The sequence below is a fragment of the Oxyura jamaicensis genome, chromosome 5, assembly GCF_011077185.1.
Source record: "Oxyura jamaicensis isolate SHBP4307 breed ruddy duck chromosome 5, BPBGC_Ojam_1.0, whole genome shotgun sequence".
NCBI classification, from domain to species: domain Eukaryota; kingdom Metazoa; phylum Chordata; class Aves; order Anseriformes; family Anatidae; genus Oxyura; species Oxyura jamaicensis.
Genome location: NC_048897.1, coordinates 33,266,849 through 33,287,700, shown reverse-complemented (window position 1 = coordinate 33,287,700; position 20,852 = coordinate 33,266,849). Strand labels below are relative to the sequence as shown.

General features: G+C 38.2%; 1 protein-coding gene across 37 annotated transcripts in view; it reads right to left on the bottom strand.

The window, feature by feature from the left end:
- NRXN3 (neurexin 3) overlaps positions 1–20,852 on the bottom strand; it is a 979,693-nt gene that overhangs the window by 242,676 nt on the left and 716,165 nt on the right. For all 37 annotated transcript variants that reach the window (XR_004751424.1, XM_035328415.1, XM_035328417.1 and 34 more), the window contains one exon: positions 11,700–11,881. Coding sequence is in view for 36 of the 37 variants with exons in the window: in XM_035328415.1 (XP_035184306.1) it covers positions 11,700–11,881 (182 nt within the window). In the remaining variant the exon portion in view is untranslated. The remainder of the gene's footprint in view (positions 1–11,699; positions 11,882–20,852) is intronic.

Below are 20,852 nucleotides of genomic sequence, written 5' to 3'. Positions count from 1 at the left end.
AGCTCCAAAAGTAAATGATAGCTCTCCCTATCAGAAAGCCAGTAAACGTTTCTTACACTGGAAACAAATTCTGATCAGAACATAAGCCAATAAGGGTTTTAAAAACAGCCTGAACTGTTTTGCTTGAAACTGTCTTGTATTACAAAATTGTGTGTCTTTTTCTTACAGACTCCAATCAAAGTGGAGATCATTTCATTTAAAAACATTAAGGTAATTCACAGTAACCATTATAGAAGAGCTACATTTAATTTGGCTCCCCACAGGTTAAGATTTAAAGAAATATGAATGAGTAACCACAATCAACTTCTCTTCTGCACAGAAACAGAGGGCAGAAGACAAGAATACAGTGCAAGAGCTTGAAAAATTATGCAAACAGTAAGAATTACATTTATGCATTAAAAGAAATAGAGAAGTCTCACATAAGGACACATTCTTCAAAACAAATACAAGAAGAGAATTATTCAGTATCACAAGAGGACAGAGTCAGTGCAGCTAGATTTCACCATATCACAGGGAGACCCTTTCAGCATAACACAACAATGGACTAAAATTGCTCTCGTAAACCCCTCCCAATACCATAAGGCTACAAAAACAAGCTAGGTCTTAGTGGTAATCAAACGTGATAGTTCTTTTATAGAACTATCTGTGGCAAGGTGGTGACAGTCCCACACTCCCCACGATATTGGGAGCTGTTGAGTATGAACTTACACACTCAGCATGAGCAGACTTCCTTGTTTAAATGGCCGTTCCTGCCCCAACTCTTCAGTACACTCGTATAATACCATCCTTAAAACAGGACCTGTAAGGAAGCCTTCTCTCTCCCTTGGAACCCCCCTACCTGCACAGGTTTCATACCTTTCAGCATGTCCTCAATTCTTTTGAAGTGGTACCTAACTCATTACCTGAGAAAGCCCAACAGTTACTACAGAAAGGCTGTGTCAACCTCTCATGTTTCAGAGATGCATTTACTTCAATTTGAATTGCTGCAGCATGTTCAGCCCACCTGAATTATTTCAGTGAGGGCCTACTCTCTCTAAATATATTTGGGTTACAATATACTATCTACAAAAAGATAACCTACCAAAAATAAGAATGTTCCTAAAAAATTAACAAAGCATCCAAAGCAGTGCCCGAAAAAAAGTAGATCCTGCTCCCCCTAAAGAAGGGGAAATGCCTAGTCTAAACTGCATACTAGAAGCATAATATGGTTCTCCACAGAACTGAATAATCCCACCATCTCTTTAAGGTTGAGCAGCATCACGCTAGAGTTCTACACTATCCAAAAGCTGAAATCCTGTACATGTTATTGGTCTCTGATAAGACTGTCTGAAAATAATAGGAGAAACATGGTAAAATAGCAGAAGAAGCTTGAGTATAAGGTATTTTTCTTTATCATACTGAATGATTTCTGTTATCCAGCTTCTATGAACTGCACTCCTGACATCAGTAATTGACAAGAGAAAAGAATAAGCTAAACCAGGGACTGTGTGCACTGAAAGTAAGTTTGGACTTTCCAAGCTAGAAATGTACTTAGATTATCACATACAGGCAAAAACATTCTCATCTGATTCTTTACATTGGCCCAAATTATACCAGTTATGAAGCAGTCTCTGTAGGCTGCAAATTGCTTAAACAAAGCACCAAGAATTTAAATGTAGCAGAAAAAAAAACTATGCAAAGAAATTTAAGAGAGCTTTCACACTATATAAGATTTACTTCAACTGTGTTTCAGACTGTATTTGCAGTCTCCCCCATCCTACTTCTTTTGCATAAGGAGATGGAAGAGGAAAATGCCTGTATCATGTATTTAACATAAAAGCTTTTCAAACCAGCAGGAAGCTCTCAGTTCAATCATGCTTTATGTACTGAAAGGTTAACTAATGGGAGAGGCTTATTAGCACAAATAATACCACTTCAGCCTACAATCCCAACAACACAGAAGCTAAGCAAGTTCAGGACCCATCAGCATTTAAATGGAAGCTAAAAAAAAAAAAACAAAACAAAAAAAAACAACAAAAACCCACACCATACACCACCTCATGCCATAAAAGTGGGGCACCTCTTGGGGTCCTCATATCTTATGGGCAACAGTAGTAGTTCCAAGGACACTACCTGTCCCTGGCAGTTGGTACTAAACCACTCTTTCAGGGCAGAAAAGGAAGCAGTGGGACACCTTACTGTTTTAAGAAAAGATGATCATTCTGAGCATACCACCACCTATTCTGGTGCTATAGCTTTAGTTACATCATTTAATCTCAGTTTTCTCATTCCATTAGGATGCTCATGTGTACCCTTTCAAAGGGATATTGAGACTTATCATGATTGTATAGATCTTTTAAAATGAAATGCATATGTTTTAACCATTATAACAACAGTTACAAGAACTGTTTTGAATGAAGAACTGTATCCCTCTCTTGCAAACTCAGAAAATTTCATGAATAAGCTTGCAGGAACTTATATGCTGAAGTTCTAGCAAAACTCTAGTTCTGTGCGCTTCTCTCTGAATTGTCTCTGCATTGTCTTTTTAGAACGGAAAAAGCAGCGTCTTCATTCATTTCCCATGTAAAACTATGAAGGATTGGTCTTTCATGTTCTACAGAAAAGTGGATTTTACCCCAGAACCAGCTGTATGTCACTGATCAAGTTGACTCTTCTCTGCATTATATTTTGAAAAACCTCAAAAATTAAAATCATGTTATAAACATGTACACATAGCTTGGATTAGATAAGATTTATATATTTTGTTAGTAAAATTCAATAATACATTTTCATCTAAGATGTTCTTCCTAGAGGCTTAATAGAGAAACAATTCATTTCGCTGTAACTGATGTAGTACCAAGCAGTTGTTAACCTTTGATGAGAAGGTTACATCAGATACCAAGTCAGGGGTAAATTAAACTGACGATTGCCCCTGTTTAATTGCTTTTGAGTAGTACTTGGTATGTTTGAATACACAGTGAGTTATTACCGTACCCTGCTGCTATCCATTAACACCAAGATCAAGAATTTTATTTTACTTTTTAGATGCAACCATAGAGAAGGTGATAAAGGCTTTAATTACAAAGAGATTTAATTTAGAATCTATTAGTGCAACTTATCCAAGCATACAGAAGGAAGATGCGCTGGTCTGAACAAACTTGTAGGTTCGGTGCTTCTTGTAGAGAAAAACACGGAGAATGCCAGTTGTTAGTATAAAGTCTACAAATATAAGAGATGAACACTAAAAGACTCAGACTTATCTCCTTCAGGTCTTTGATATTTCAAGAAAAGAACTTCACTGGAGCTTGTCTATGTTTCTTTTTATTTTTTGAGCCAGCTGAACAAACGAACAACAACAAAAAAAACACAAATCTACCATTTCACTACCTCGTATTTAATCCTTCAGAAAAACAACAACAGAAACGTTAAGAGGCAAAATCTCTATTTTCTCAGCATCAGAAAGAGTCCCAATATTTCCTGGTTTACTCAGTCACACACAGACAGTGTTCCAAAATGTGAAGATTCCAATTAGTTCTGAAATACTAAAAGAAAGTACTGCTAAGCTGTAAAGGCAGTTCAGCTCAAGTTATACTGAAATTATAATACATCAAAGCCCTAGATGAAGTATTCTACAAATATTATAATCACAGGAGATGCTAAAATAAATATTAAGCAAAACACAGTATGTTTATATAGTGTACAAGCAGTAATACAACATTTATTGTCATATAGGGTCTTTGGATAGATATTATGGAAGGCTCCGAGAACCGATCATTTAACAACTCTCGGTGATTTAAAGAACCACAGCAGAGCCCAAAACAGATATTCACACGTTAATCAGGTTTCAAGCTTCATTTTAAATAGAAGCTATATATTTAGGGATGAATCTTTCTCTCAACAGCAATCCCATTTAGATTTTTGCTTCTAATTAGGAGCATAATTTTTATTTCTGCACTTACACTGAAGTACTAGGGTCTGGCTTTGCTAGACATACAACACTAAAATGAGCAGATTTGTATTTGGGGAGAAAAGTAAAAAGCTGTTTATTCTGTCCACTATGACAGTCTTATGAGTAGAAGCCAACTTCCTTGATGAAACACACCATGATTTGTTAAAGCACAGCAAAGCTCTCTCTTTTTATGGGAAAATGAGCAAAGATAGTGCATTAGTTATCCATATCTTTAAGGAAGGTTTCACAAAATTACGTATGTAATTTGCCATTTATTCTTCCTCTATATTCTTCAATTCTTAATTTTCCACTCTCCATTGTCCACCAGAAGTCTGTCCACCAGGCTGCAGAACTGAAGCCCCAAGATTATATTCAAATTTGTGGCTCTAATTAGGTTAATCCGTGGTCCTACTTATAACTTGACCATTCATGCTAACATAGCCCTTACAGCTCTTTGTACTGTATCTCAAATCAGCCTCACAACCTTCAGTAACAGTGAAAGCACTAAGATCTACGCATAAACTGTTTCTGAGAGGAGAATTAATGAGTCCCTGTATCAAAGCACTCAGCTTCCATGCTGCCTGAGTGCAACCAGGAATATAAAATCCATCATCTTTAGCCACAGGACATCACTGTGCTATTTCCTGCACTATTGCATTCAGCTACATACCTTCATTCATACACCTGGTGCAGCCACCGGCAACAAAGCAGGGAACGAACCTCAAAAGGTCATCAGGATCACTTGATGAGGCATACTGACAAGCTGTGGCAGCCATAAACAGGCATACTGGGGTGAGAAGCTCCTTAACCTTCAAAGGTTTACTCTTAACTCCTGATCTGCTACCAGAGATCTTCCTGCGAGCTAGCAGATAAGAATAGATGGACCATTCCTATGCGTAACGTGAACCAGTTCAAATAAATTAAAAGTGGATTTTAATCAACTTCTCAAAATAAAAGCAGAAGTAACAGCAGCACGTTTTAAAGTTGTAGGTCAATTTTCTTTCCTTCAAATTAGTTTTCCTTTACTAATTTGTCTGTGCTCTAGGGAATAATCAATGCAGCAAGCACAAGCACATGGGACTTTGTAGACCCGAAGTGTTTAGAGGAGGACAGGATAAGGCTGTGGACATTTTGGGATAGTATCCCTAAGTGTTTAAATAAAACAGTTCCATAAAAAAAATCAGAATTGCTGGCAATTTTACACTAGCAGACAAAGCAGACACTGATGTGTATACCTAAAATTTGAAGCTCATTCAGATATAGCTTCTCAAGCAAACTAATAATGCTGGTCTATTGTGTTTGCCATGTTTTTTTCATTCCATGAGACTAACATAACCGGCAAGCGGTTATGCTGTTTTTTGTGCGCATGATCTGAGTACACATGCCTCTTTGTACACTGAAGTATTTTCAAAGTACTCAGTCTGGAAACAGAGACCTTCTTCCAGGTAAAAATTACATTTTTCAGGCTGACCCTGACCAGCACAGATTACAAAGCAAGTCTCTGCTGATGTTACATATACTTTTTCCAACTCTTTTGCTCAGTAAGTTCCAATTTTCTGTGTCCTCTTAGGACACTGTCTAATAATGGAAAAAAGTACTTCAGCAACTCAGATGTGGACATACAACTTTAAAGAACTTAAAGAACATTTAGTTGCTGTTGTGTCTCCTACATCTACATCTCTGTTTACATTTGATCTGAAAGAAATAAAAACAACCTAAGTTTTCAGGACCAGGTTTAAAAGTAATCTATTTTCGTTAGTTGAAAACAGGTTTATGAGTTCATTGAGATTTGTCTTTAAAATTACCCTAAAGTCTAATGTGTAAGTTAATTATCTCCAGACAAGCATCTCCAATAATAAATCATGTCCACTGAGCTTGTCATGATAGACATAAAAAACAATTGTGATTTGTATGAAATACCACATCCCTATATCATGTACCACACCTTGTTACACAGAGACAGCAAATGATTTGCATCTCAACAAAATGCCTGTTATGCCTTTGAATAGGCTTTTTTTGTGTGAAGTAAATATCCACGTTACACATACATTGGTCTTCTGCCTGATTTCTTAACTTTTAGTATTTAAGTGATACATTAATACTATTTTTCTCTCTTCCCCCTTGTCCAGACAAATCATAACGCTGGGCAGTCTTATATCCTCTTACAAACAAGTTCAAGTAAATTAGGAATTTACCAATCGTTAACAAGAAGTTACTTTTCCCTCTTAAGAGAAGTAGTAACTGACTGCATAGATGTTAATCTCTCTCAATGGTCATTAATACAGATGCACTTAAATCATCTTCTGTGATCAACATAAAGAAATAAAGTGTAATAAACAGTCAAGTCTCATCTGAAAATTACTGCCACCTAAGCAAAAAGAAGATGTGACTTACAATTTAGTTTTAGCAATAATTATAGAGGAGAGGTAGACACTTGTGATGTATTCTGTGTGATCCTCAGAACATGTCTGCAATGCTCAACAAGCATTACAGAATCTAAGTTACCCATTGTTGCTAAGGGTCACTACACCCATCCCCACCCTGATGCTGGCAGCACACTACGTGTTCCATGGGGATAACTTGAAGAGCTGATAAACTACAGTTAAAAAGTTTATAAAAACATACGTGAAGTGAGAGGGAAACTCCACTGAATCTTCATAGGGTAACATAAATTATAAGTGCTCTGACTCCTTCATTCAGCTCATATGCCACCTTGCCTGGAAGGTTAGCAGTCAAGCTTTTGAGTCTTCATGCATATGTTAATCCCCAGGTTGCAGCAATTCACAAGTCTGCACCAGAGAATTCACCCATAACAGAAAGCTGCATTCAGACAGATTTTATATATGAATAGTTACAGGAGACCTGCAGAGTACACCTTCAGATAGGTTGCTGGATTTTGTCTTGGTTGAAAATGTCTTTAGACACTTTTTTTTTTTTTCCAAGACTTTACAAGGATCCAGATAATATAATTTTTTGCTTGAAAACTCATTCTAATCCCCTCTCTTAACCAGTAGATGGTCCAGCTGTTCTCATGCAACAGTTGCTTCACTTCCTTAGCTATACAAATACCCATTACAGAAGATGCTGCCTGCTCTATCTAGCCAGTCAGTAAACAACTCCTTGCTTCACTGAAGAAGGCCCTGCCCCACCTTACCTTTTGGTGATCCACTGGCATGCCTCAGTATAAAACATCTATCACTAAAATTAAATTTAATACTAACCTGTAAGGGCTCATCATTTGTCTAAACAGGAGAAATACACACAGACCATTACTGATTCTTGAATGAAAAGAGAAACGATAAGCATTAAGCCTCAAGTGGTAACACCTTTTGGAACACTAATATTCAATCACTTTTGGTACGCTACAAGAACTGTATATCAAGCAAAGACTTATTTTATACTGGTTTAAAGCTTGGAAAGGCAAGTACAACAACACTATACTGAACTCTTATCACTAAAAGTGAGATTAAAATATGGAGATATGGTGAAGTTTTTGTATTCACAACATTTAATTTATTCTTACATTAAGTCTGAGTTGGTTAAAAATCAGGAATCCTAACACGGTGAAACATGAACTTCAAGAGGAAACAGTAACCATAAGGACAATGAAAGTAGTTAAAAAACGCATGAAACAAGATAGGAGACTGAAGCTGATCACCTTTTTTTTTTCCCCCCCCCGCCCCTCTCCACATGGTTTACAGCCTCTGCAGACCTAATGCCTGGAAAACTAAGCAAACTATTCTTGAGTAAACCTCCTCCTTTCTACTTGCTTGAGGATAAAAACATAACTCACTTAATGTCTTCTCTGAATTTGGTCTAAGAACCTAAGAAAGGCTGAAACATTTTGTATCAAGCTTATTTTGGTCACAGAAAAGAAAAACACCAATTGCTATTATTATTATTTTACCAATGTTTATCATTTCTGCCTAGTCCTCAAGATACTCAGATCATCATACACCTTCTGTGGTTATTCTTCTCCTGATTCCAACTTTTTTTTTTTTTTTTTTTTTTTTTTTTACTGCTTCTGTCTCAGATGACCTACCTCAGCTGGGCACTGCAGTTTTGTAGAGAATCTCCAAGGGTCTTTTAGCAAAGAGGAGCCAGAGAAGCCCCCAGAGCCATAAACCCAAACACAGACTTTGGCCAATCAGTACAGGGAAAATGTCCTGCCAATAACTGAAGAATGAATTTAGCAGAACATACACCTACATTTTCTTCCTTATCTGCAGATTCTCATTTAGCGATGCCATTTTTAACTTGGGGAAAACTGACTTTTTCTTCATATCTATCACTTGAGAATCAGAATGGTCTATATCAAATCCTGTAGCCTTCATTTGCCACCTGGTGCTAAGTGATAGATATTCATTAACATCATGATTACTTAAGCAGTATTTCTTCCAAAATCACTAGCATTTTGTCTTCAACTTAGAGTTTACTTTCTACAAGCAATTAAGAAGCCAGACTAGTCTTACTACCAAGCCTTACTAGTCTTACAAGACCAGCCTGAGGAACCAGAGGTAAGATGACAGTTGACAAAAACAAAAATGAAGAGCTCCAAAATAAAACAGCAGCACACATGGGTGTGTCTCTCTGTAGTCATCAACAGAACAATATTTATCATAACCTGCAGCTGTTTTCCTCTCCCTGTTTGTTCTCTGTAAAGATTTTTGCATGTTGTAAAACCACAAAGTAGAAGGTTTGGTAGCGTAAGGTGAATGATAGTATAGAAACATGCAACCATAACTCAGATCTGCAGTCTTTTAACCACCCATTGTAGAATGCAATTTTCTGGTACATGTTTGGACTTTGTTCTTTGAATGAATTGTCAGGAAAAAAAAAAAAATCTTCTAAGACAGGATCTGATATTGTAACAACACTTTCATTTCACATGCTACAGTTAGCTCTGTTCACACAAACAGCTCATGCTTCATATACGACATTGATCTGGAAGGTATGCCATCCATTTTCCCAGGGCTGCCAACCTATACTTCATTGTAAATCAGGAGAGAAAATAGTTTGAGGTTGTAATTTTTCCTTGTATGAAACAGACACCTTAGCTAATGAATTTCCACAATGTCTGAAAGACTCTTAATTAAAAAATGAATCCAAACAGAACAACCATAAATTAAACAAGCAAATATGGAAGTCTTTAATAAAGGTATCTTTTTTGGCTTTTAACCTCTTACAAATCAAGAGAGATTATAATGAATGCTCCAAAACATACATGGTGTTCAGAAAACATGGAAGCTATTAAAAAGTCTCCTCAGAACACAAGTCCCTCTTGCAACCTTTAAAATGGTATCAGATCTTGATAAACCATAGGCCGTACGATTAATTTTGTATTAAATTTTAATCTAGTGATGCACTGTAGAAATAATGATCACCAAATTGCTTTTGTGACCAGTTACCACCAACAGAGCACCCAGGGAAGAGCAAGAAGGCCTGAATTCCGTGGACAGCATCCTTAAAAAATAAATAAAAGCGTGACTGGAATACCCAGAAAGGTCCCCAAGAGACCTCCCTAGCATTCATCCAGAAAAGTTTATCACTTTTAAAACATAATGAACAAACTACACAATTGGGCCTGAAAATTCAGGTTGTTAAATATATATCAAATGAATTACCTTCATATCATTTTGCCTGATTTAATACGTAATTTAACTCTTCTTCCTACAGTTTACTTTGTGGTTTAACTAATTACCTTTTTCAAGTTTTATTTAATTATCAGTTTAATAAGCTTTTGCAACTCTCACGATATGCAAATAAATTTATCCTATACTTTTATTATCATTTGATCCATTGCCTTGTTTCTTCAGACATGGAAAAAATTGCCTAATGGAAGAACAAGGCTTTGAAAAAAGGAAGACGGACAGCATCTTTGAACATGACAGCACACAGCATGTGGTAGATTTCAGTTAGTCAAGAAGACTGATCTCATGGAAAGCTTGCATATATTTTGCAAAGAAAGAGGTCATATGGTCTCACATTTAAAGTGTCATTTCAAAAGGCTATTGTTGGTGATAGACATAAGCAGTAATACTAGGCCCAGGAGAGCACTGTAACTTAGCTTTGGATACTCAAATAACTGGCAAATGCTCCTAAATCCATCATGACCACAAAAGAGTAAGAGAAACTGAAGTTGAACTAATTCTGTATTTGCTGCTAGCGAACATCTTCAGGCATAAAATTAGCCAAACTACACCAGAAACAGTCAACAGAATTTTTAGCACTAATATCAACTGCAATTAATAGCTTAGATTTACATATCTGATGTCTGTAGGTATCAGATAATGTTAGGAAAAAAAAAGTCAAAACTTTCTGTTGAACTCATTTGTAAGAAAATAGTTGATAATTTTTTAAAACCAAGTTATAGAGAACGACTGTGTGCCTTCATTATTAACACTGAGAAATTCCATTTCAGTACTTGTGTACATTTCCCCTCTTCCTTTCACTGAGCACCACCAAGAAGAGTCTAACTTCCATTTCCTCTGTTAACATCCCAGAAGGCAACCAAAAGCAATGAGATCCATCTTAGACTTCTCTTCCTAAGACTGAACAAATTCATATATCTGTACTTCTTCTCACATGTTCTCCAGTTACGTGATCGCATTTTACAAATATGCAATATTACAACAGCTGAAGAATATATAGTGGCTCGTTCAATTATGTCCAACCACTTCCGCTTAACATGAGTTATGGAATTCTAACCCATTAGGCTTAACATATTGTTCATATTGACAGTATCTTCTGCTTTTCAGGCTTTTTGTTGTTTTTGTTTTTTAATGTTTGTTTTGAAATTGCAAGAAAAAAGCTCGTGGGGAAAAAATAGAGTGCCAGGATTTTTAAAATGCTGGTAACGAGTGCTAGCCTTAACCCTTGCTTCAGAGCCATCCTGCAATACACCAAGTGCTTCCAGATGATTCCAAACCTTGTAAATTCTTCTGTAACTCAGCAGCAGATTAAGACCGTCAGTCATTCACAACAGGTCTGTATATTGGACCCTGACATTCCTCATGCTTACTTATACTTTCTCTAGGTTCAAATGAAATGTCAACAACTTCCCAGCTCATTCAAATCCTGCAAATGTCACATCCCTCTTCCACTCTGAATTGATGCATAAGACATGGCAAACAAGAGCATTAAGCAACATGACCAGCTTCTACCTCTAGTAAATGTCTTGGCTACTTCATTTAGAAAGGAAAACAAGTGCTTCCTTCCCAGCCCCCTCCCCACTGCAACAGGAAAAAAAAAAAAAACCCTCCAAAAGTTTCCAGTAGTAGTCTCATTTTCTCAAAGAATTCCATACTTTCACTAAAGCCACTTTCATCCAAATTTCCATATTTGAATATTTGCTCTCACAAAGGAAAAGTTTGCAAAGACATGTTGTTTTGAACTGATGCTTGCAATAGCAGATTAGATCAACTTTTTCTGCAGTAGGTGAGGATCTGGTCAGTTCTCACTTAACTTTCTCAGTGAGAAAAATTATCACTATTTCATTCTTTGCCTTCTGAGAATAGCAATGCTACACCATAAATTCAGTTGTATTCAGTACTATGCCTTTGTCAAGTAGATTAACTCTGCCATGATATGGAATCTCATGAGCACGGCCCCCCCCCCCCCCCGCTTCCCTTCTTCTGGCACCAAATATTGGCTCCCTGTTCATCCCATTCAGTCATTCAGTAAACATAATGATTGCTGAAGACACAGAACGTGCAAAGTACGACACATTATTTTATATTGATAGCATAGTTTAGGGTCTATCTATACTCACTATGTGCAGTTGCAGAAAGTCACCGAGCCCAGGGGCACTGTCAATCCTCACAAGAATGCCATCCTTCACTGTTGTGCTGAAGCCCACAGCAAGACGGTCTGTCCTTGTGCTTGGTCTGTCATTAGCTGGCCAGGTATACAAGATGAGACCTCCACTCTTCCCAAATATATATGTGGCACCAGCTACAAAACAGAAAACCAAAGAAAAAAGCATTAATTATTCATTTCATTTATTTGTCAACTCTGGATATAATTCTATGACTTCTGAAAAGGAACATATGCAAGCATATGCTTTCATTAGTTAACATGGTAAAATCTAGGCCCCCTACTGGCCAGGTTACTGACAGCACACAGAGAAGACCATGCAAATCAATTTGAGTTGACGATGGAAATGTATTTTCCAGGCTCCGCTAGGTAATAGTGGAGGACAGCACACTAAAACAAATTTTGTGACAAATCACATGGAGAGTCCTCTTGGGTATTTATGACACATGTTATAATGCACACAAAATGTCTATTTAGACTGCCCTCTCACATGCATTCCACAAGTTTTCCTTTGTGGAGCCACAAACCTAGAATGCTAGATGCTTTTTCTAACAGAAGGAGATAAGGCAAAATTGCTTTTTAAATCCAACAAAATGTATCTGTTCCTCCACCATTAGCCTTGCACCATTAGACTCACTAACAAACAACATTATTTCTTCCTTATAGAAAGTTCATCCTTCAGATGAACATGGACTCAATATCCCAAATAGTTTCAGTTAGTAATCTAAATGTGCATGTATGTTCTTCAGAGCATCCTCATGTTCCTACATGCATAACAGCAGGAGAACCACAAGCAAACAAACAAGCTTCCTCTTGACGTATAAATCACTTCAGACTTCTCTACTGTATGCAACCAGCTAAATTCTATCTTAGGCTCCCAATGTAAGATACTTTGATTCCTAAATAAAGGCAAGCAGCCTTTGAGATAAAGATAAGGGAAATGCTTGTCAAGAATTAGGGCTTAATGTCATCCCAAGTGATGTCAGATAGCATAATGTTCTTTTTTGTAGGGGAAGTGGGAAGCATGTAAAAAAGAAAAGAGGAATACCAAAAACCAAACAATAAAACATCTGTTTCCGAAGCATGGGATATGGGATTCAGTCGTATTTGGGTATTCAAAGGAAATGTTTGGCCTCTTTGAGACTTGCCTTGTCTTCAGTTCAAGACTCCTCACAGTGGGAAACTATTTTTTCAACACTGCTTAAGACTTTTGGAAATCCAGTACATACACCTCCAGCATAAGTTGTCTTCACAATTGGCTTGGGAATTTGTTCCCGACTTTGTTTCTTAAAAAGGACAATACCAAACCTCTCCAAACCTGAATGCTCTCCTCTCACATTTACAAGGGCCATCTCAGCTCAGTTAGACAGACACACAAGTGAGAAATTTACCATCACAGATGAATAAGCTGAGAAGCAGAAGTGTTCAGAGACCACTTTCTCACTTGTACTCAACACTTGAAGTTAGGAGCAGGATTTTTATAACTCATCAAAACAGCCTCTGAGCTTATCTGAAAACGTGAATAAAATTGCCATTCTAGATCCAAATCATCTACAGGCAAGTCAGGAACATATCTCAGTGCCTCAGCCACTTACTGTACCTGAGTTTCTAAGTACTATTACAACAGATCACAGGCTACAAAATAATAACCAAGAATATCCAGCTCCCATTTCAGCACCAAGGATGAGATATCTATAGACAGCACAGGACAACTGGGTACATTTTCCAGTCTGAGTGAAACTACAACTAATGCTATTCCCCCCCCCACCCCCCCCCATGTATACCAGCCAGCAATGTGTATCAAATAACCCTGAAGAGAGTAAGTGTAACTAGATAAAGGAACAGGTTGAATCTTATATGGGTCACTTCAACACTTGCCTACAAAGCTGCAGCTCCACTAAAGCTCTTCATGACCTGAATTCCAACTGAATAGTACATATTAGTGGAAATAATTGATACCCTTCACCCTAGTTTAAGAAGCTTCCTCTCAGCATGTATTACCAAGACAGCAAAAAATTCGGGCACGTAGAAGGGAAATGATTTATAAGCAGCTGACTTAATGGTAGAGTGAAAATGTATCCATGTTCCCAACCTGCCAGGTCTCTGCATACCCACCAGAACATACTCTCAGTAAATTCAAACAAACATGTCTGAAATCAGAGTTAGGTAGGAAATTTCACTTGCAAGTGTGAGTTAACAGAAAACCACACTGACATTCTGGAACTCTGAACACGCGCCATTTCGGTTTCAGAAAGGTTAATTCTACAGACTGAACTCCAACTGCTCATCAAGATGGAAGATGCATGACTTGCAAAATATGTAAAGCATGTTTTTGTTTCTTTGCTTTTAAACACATCCCCAATTATATAAGTAACCTCTTCAAATCAGTTAGCAATGACTGGGTATTGAATCACCTATGGCTTTCACCATGGTTGGGAATATCAACTGCCCACTATAAACTATATTGCAAATATCTTCCTTCAGTTATTAGCTTGTTCTGAAAGCAGTGTGTATTTCATTATAGATTAAAACAAGACACAGCAGTGTGTTAAGTAAAGCAAGATGAGTTTATGTATTGTTAATGACATAATGGATTAAAGCCTGCTTTCCAAAACTATTCTCACCTGAACTGCAAGTTTGGTTGCTTTCCTTCCACCACCTCCCCCCTTGCCTTTTTTTTTTTTTTTTTTTTTAAACTGGTTATCAGGCCCTTTATAAGGGAAGATGAACTTGGAAGAGAGTTCTTCACTATTTATAAAGACAGATGATTTCATTGCCTAAGAGCCATTTGGCTGCAGGTAGAGCATGTCAGAGCTCCTGTGGGCTCCAATTAGAACCAATTATGTCTTCAAAGGCCTGTCATGGGACTTAACTGCTTAACAGAGCTCATTTTTCCCTCACAAAACACAGATTTTGCTTCTAGGCTTAACTTGAAGAAATTCAGTACTTTGGGTTTGTGCACAAAGCTCCATCGGATGAAACCACCAAAAGATCACTACCTAAAGTAACCTTTTAACAGAAGCCTGATGGCCAGCAGTTTTTTCTTTATTGTACAGGTCAAAATTACCTGCATAATAATAGATGTGCTGGTTGGTTCACCTGTGCATAACTTAATGTACTATTATTTGTTGGGTATGTAAGTGCCCCTTCACATTCCTTCCATTTCGAGGCTATACAGGATACACGTTGCCTTGTGTTGAAATCCATGTCATGCTAACTTGACACTAATAGATTAGTTTTCCTCCTACAGTGTAAACAGAATAGTCACTCCAATCTAAAAACACAAGGTGCAGACATGATCTAAAAATTGAAGAGGAAGAATAACCAGAGTTACTACCACAAAGCGATCATATTAGAAAAACCAACAAACATTTGACTTGAGTGCTTTCGTCTGACTGCAGCAACCATGAGTTAGTTCAGAGTTCTAAACTTAAGAGAACTGAACAAGATAGAAAGCAGGATTTCCCTTCCTCCCAAGACAATTTCTATTTGAGACTGATAACGGATAGGGCACTGTTAATGACCAGCTACTGGATGTTTTTCCTCATTGTTCAAGGCTTAGATGCATACCTCATTTAATAAACAACTCCAACCATGCCCTGGAAACAAGGAATTCTGAGGGACTATTAATTCCATGGTATTTATTGTGTTTCACTACTTCCACTAATTACCCACACTTTGTAAAGAGAACAAAGATAGAAGTGCGCAAAATTATTTCCCCCCTCAACTGTGAGAAATCCCGCTTCTCACAGTGCCCTGGGCCACCTTTTCTGTACCAATGTGTGAAGCCAAACAGGAGCAGAATATGTTCAGCTGCTTTACTGGGATGCTGCATGCAGAATTCGGAGCTCAGAGAAGCCAAGAAATATACGGTAAGGAAACACCCTGGAGAGATTTAAGCTACTAGGACACCACTACCCATTTAGCATACACATGACTGCAATTTCTCATAAAAATAGAGTTCAGCAAAATGGCAGTTGACTACTATAACTTTGGTATTTAGAGATGTAAAAAATTAGAGACTGACATGTAACAATACATGTGACGAGACTGCTGTTCAGAGCCTGCCTACTTAGCTTAGGGAATTTATGAATTTTGCTAGCTACATTCACGGACAGAACTGTTCGATTATTTAGTTCCAGTCAAAACAGAATAGTTTAAGGCAAAATCCTCATCACAGAAAATTCCTAACAGAAAAGTTATCAGCAATGCTATAAGCCACAGCAAATAAAACCTCACAGTGAGTTGTGCTAAGAAACATTTAGTTGAAGTTGGCACCACCATCTATAATTTTAAATCAGTTATCGCTTTTTCTAATCATTGCCCAAAGTCCTCAAAATCTATCTTAAGGAAGAGTATCCTTCAATCAGCGCTGAAGAACTGCGGCAGCTCTATCTTGCCTAGAACTAATCCTGTAAAGCAGTAGAGAACAAGTCTGCCACATTTACACGTGATATAACTTCTTTTGTCCCTTAGGGATTCTGCAAATCTCCTGATATTAAATAAAAACATTCTCTATTTGCATCCACTAAGCCATTTTATCAACAGCCCATTTTGCCTTTGCTACACAACAACTCTAACGCACTCTTCTTCACTGTGGCCAGGAAAATGTCATGTCTGACAGATACTACAGCCCATGAACATATTGGCATGGTTTACAGCATCAACTCTGCGCTGCGATGAGTTTAATGCACTGTGAGCAGCACAGTTCAGATTTTTAAAAACAAAAAGTGCCTATAACATGAAAATTATTAAGGATCTCAGGTAACAACTGTAGCTTTTAAACAGGCCTGAGTTAAAAGAACAAAGTTTATGGCTAGAATCCCACATTCCTTCATGACAACACTAACAAAACAATCTGAACTGAGGTAATCTCACAATGTTTCATTGACAGCTAACAAACTTTTATTTTTATTCAGGCATAGGGAAACAGAAACAATAAACTATTAAACACTCAGGGAAAATACCTTTCCTCCCCCTTCCCTGCCTGAACTGCAGCCCACCAGTGACCCTCCCCTTCCTAGTCTCAACTCCCCATTCCTTCCCAGCACATTACACTCAGCTCCTTATCCTCCCCGCCCTCTGCAGAGGCAGTGCAGGAGATCAGGGCCAACGCGTGAAAGTTCTTCTGCCGTTGCCTAATTATTTTCTGTGTGCCAGCATCAGTTTTCCACAGGCCCCAGCCCCTCAGGGATATAGCTGCTCCTACACAGGTCCCTTACATGCCCCAGGCATGCCCCTACCCCTGCATGTGATCTTCCACAGGCCCCACTAAGTTCCTCGGCAGTGTGTATGTTCTCACACAGGATCCCAAGGGCCCCGTTCCTTAAGGGATGTCACTACCCCAGGCTGCAGTGCCCTCAAAGGCACGTGTCATCCAGCACAGAGAGCCAGTTTGCAACAAGTTCCCCAGCATGTCCCCAGCCATGTCCCTTTGCACGTCTTTTCCTGATCCTTCTTCTGTGCCCCCTTCCACGCTTCCTCACATGCCACCTCCTGTGTTACCCGTCACTAGCAGCTATCATCCATTCTTGACCGTTTCTGAGCAGTGGCACTACATGCTTCTCTGATCAGTTCAAGTTTTAGCATGTGATGGGTTGTTTTCACCCATGTCAGAGCCAGCTGTGACTAGCGCAGGGCAGTTCACGGCCTCCTACCACACTGGTGCTCTGCAGCCCCCTGACACTCATGCAGCCAGAAGTCTCCTGATCATGGTGTTGATTCACCACAAAATGTTTAGGCTTATGTATCATGGTAACATCTATCTACCTAAAATAACACACGAGACACTGCATGTGCCTTTCCCTCAATTATTGCCTTTGTTCTCTTGCATAGGATTCTAAATACATAGTTTTACTTCATATTTGTGTAAAAGGACTGGAAGCCTGTTTTTACTTTCCTTAATAAGGGAAGAAATGGAAGACACAATTTTAGAAGCCAGACTTATAAGTATAAAAACGAAGTAACCCTATTATATTTTTCTCACCCTATTGCTACTTTTCTGGACTTTTTTTTTTTGTCCTTTTGTGACTACTTCACGGTCCTACTGTATTTCCTGATACAGTCTATTTTTTTCTGATGAGCCACCTATGGTACTTCATATGTGGCTATAAAGGTCCTACCATGCTTACTAATAATCAAGGCACTAGTAAAGGAATGCAAGTTAGAATTCTGGCATGAAAGCAGGCAAGGGAAGTTCAGACATAGAACTGCTGAAACTCAATAAGGAGATAATACTTCCTGCAGCAGGAAATGTTATGTGGTCATGTAATGAAAAAAAAACACATCTCAAAAAAACAAACAAACAAACAAGGTGGAGAGAGCTATTCTGCCCTAGCAAGTGGAGATGAACAGAACAAGGGAGAGTTGTAAATCAATTTCTATTCGGATTAATAGAAATCTCTTATCAAACAGATTGGAGGTTTTGACTGAAATAGCTCTGAATGAAAACCTCAAATGAGTGTTCAGGTCTTTGCCCAACAGTTTTGAGTGTTTTAAATAAAAATAATAAAAAAGGTAAATAAGATTAACCCCCAAAGATTAAGGTCTCTCCCACATATTCACAGCTTAAGGTGAACTGCATACTCGACCACTCTGTTCACAGACAGGAAAAGAATGGCATAGCTCTTCATGGCTTTACTCAGTTCAACATCTCATTTGCGCTAGCTACTCTCTTCAGGAAAAACATACATAAATTGAGGAAAAATAAAGCTTCTGGCAATTGTTTTTCCAGCTTACTCCTTCTGGCACATCAAATAGGCCATACATGCTATGCAACTCTGAATTTCTTCCAAATGAATTTCTTAGAAGTAAAATATTAAAAGAATGGTAAAAGAATATTTTGAGGACAGACAATGAGTGTCCACATGCATTAAGAGTAACAGTGATTAAAACAGGTAAAACTTTTACCTAATTTTGCAATAGACCCCTGAATAGTGTGGTTGCACACTGGAACAGGCTCCTCAGGGAAGTTGTCACTGCACCGAGCCTGTCTGAATTTAAGAAGAGATTGGACTGTGCACTTAGTCACATGGTCTGAACTTTTGGGTAGACCTGTGCGGTGTCAAGAGTTGGACTTGATGATCCTTAAGGGTCCCTTCCAACTCAGGATATTCTATGATTCTATGATTTGATTGAGTTCATTACTGAAAATCACCACAACTGGGTCAATTCTAAGCATGCTGGAAGATCTGTATTGTCTAGAGAGGGCATAATACATGTTTCCCATTTCCAACTTCTGGGATAAACATTTAAAAATTATTCCTATGGGTGCTGTCCACTACACACACTGTATACAGGTACCACTATCAAATTAATTAAGAACTGAGAGGGGGTAAAAAATAGATCAAGAAGCAGATAGACTGAATTTAAGATTCATAAATGGTTTTAGGATTCAAGTAAGAAAATAACAGCGCTAATACCAAGAAGCTTGCCAACCCCTTCCCTCTGTCCTTCCATATTTGCAAAAACATCAGCCACCCTTAACACCTGCTGAGTGATAAAGAAATAAAGGGAGGATGAAAGTTTACAGGGGAGCTGGCCATCATTATCTGACTTGAGTACTCCATCACAAGATCCTTCTTAGGAGAAAACACAGACAGACCTGATACTTTCTATGAAATGACTGCTGAAATGTCCATTTATTTAATCAAGACTTTTAAATTGCCTAAGAATAAAGAAAATGTAAGGCTCTGAAGAACGCAAAGCTTCCTCTCTAATCCCCCCAAAAACAAGCTTCTGTGCTTAATAGGACTTTTTATGAAGTAGATCTTTTTCATTTCAGGACACTCTCTCTTCTCTTAACAATCCTCTGAGATGCAGATTGAACAACATTTTCTTCTCCCTTCTCAAAAAACATACATTGTTTGTTATAAAACTGCACTTCCTTTCCACCTATAAAATATGAAGAAGCTTATTCTACGCAAAAAGGAGGAGTCAGGAAATCTGCAAGACGATCTCAAAATGGAAGCAGCAATTTGGATCATGCCTTCTTTGTTTGTCTGTCTTTTTTAATGACAGCAAATTAATATGAGTCACTTTCCCCCCCCCCCCCCCCCCGTATGTGTGCATCAGCCAACAATCAGATGAGGCAGTATGCTGCTTCTTATTAGTTACACTGCATTAAAAAAATTGGAAGAGGAAAAGGAGGAGAGGGAGTGTTCCTAGAACTACCACACAGTCCAAGATAGTTTACACTTGAACTATGAATTTCCCTAAATCCAGCATACAGAGAATATCATTTTTTCTCTCTAATCTGAGTTAGCGATAGGGCACAATAGGGCACATTGGGGATGTTTGCTATTTTGGAAGGAATTTAGGGATTAGCTGCTAACTAAAATATGCCCAAAATGACCAAAGACATACCAACTTAAACATAACAGATTACAGCCAGGAAATAATATTTGTTAATATCTTCATTTACGTAAAATGAACGTGTCAACTAATTCATTGCCATGTCTTTATCACTGATCTTAAGCAGGCACCCATAGAAAATGAAGAACAGAGCAAGCGTTACTTCCTTCAAGTACACATCCAGACTATGAGCCTTTTAGCCATCAGCCTTATATAGTTCATTTATACAGTAATTCCAAACAGACCTGATTTCCAGGTACTTATCCAGTCTCCCCTTGAAAGCATTTAGAAGCTTTGCATTCACAATAATGGCTTACAAACCTTCAGCAATCACATACGTAACTCTGTCACTGACGTAGGGAGCTGAACAACAGCCAGCTACGTGCCTTAGCAAAGGCAACTGGCAGCATCCTGCGCTGCACTGAGAGGACTGCAGCCAGCAGTTCAAGCAATTATTCCTCTTTATTCAGTATTTGTTAGACCACATCTAGAGTAATGCATCCAATTTTGGGGACCCTAATACAAACAGACGTTGACAAACTGAAGTGAGTTCAGTGGAGGGCCACAAATACTGTCACAGGAGACTGAAGTGTCTGCCTTGTGAGGAAAGACCAAAGGAATTGCACTTACTCAGCTTGGAGAAGACTACTTCAAGAGGACCTAAGGGCAATCTCACAGCACTTGCACAGAAGTTACTGAGAAGACAAAAGCCACAGCCTTCATTGAAGAATAATTTGAGAACAAGCAGCAATGGACA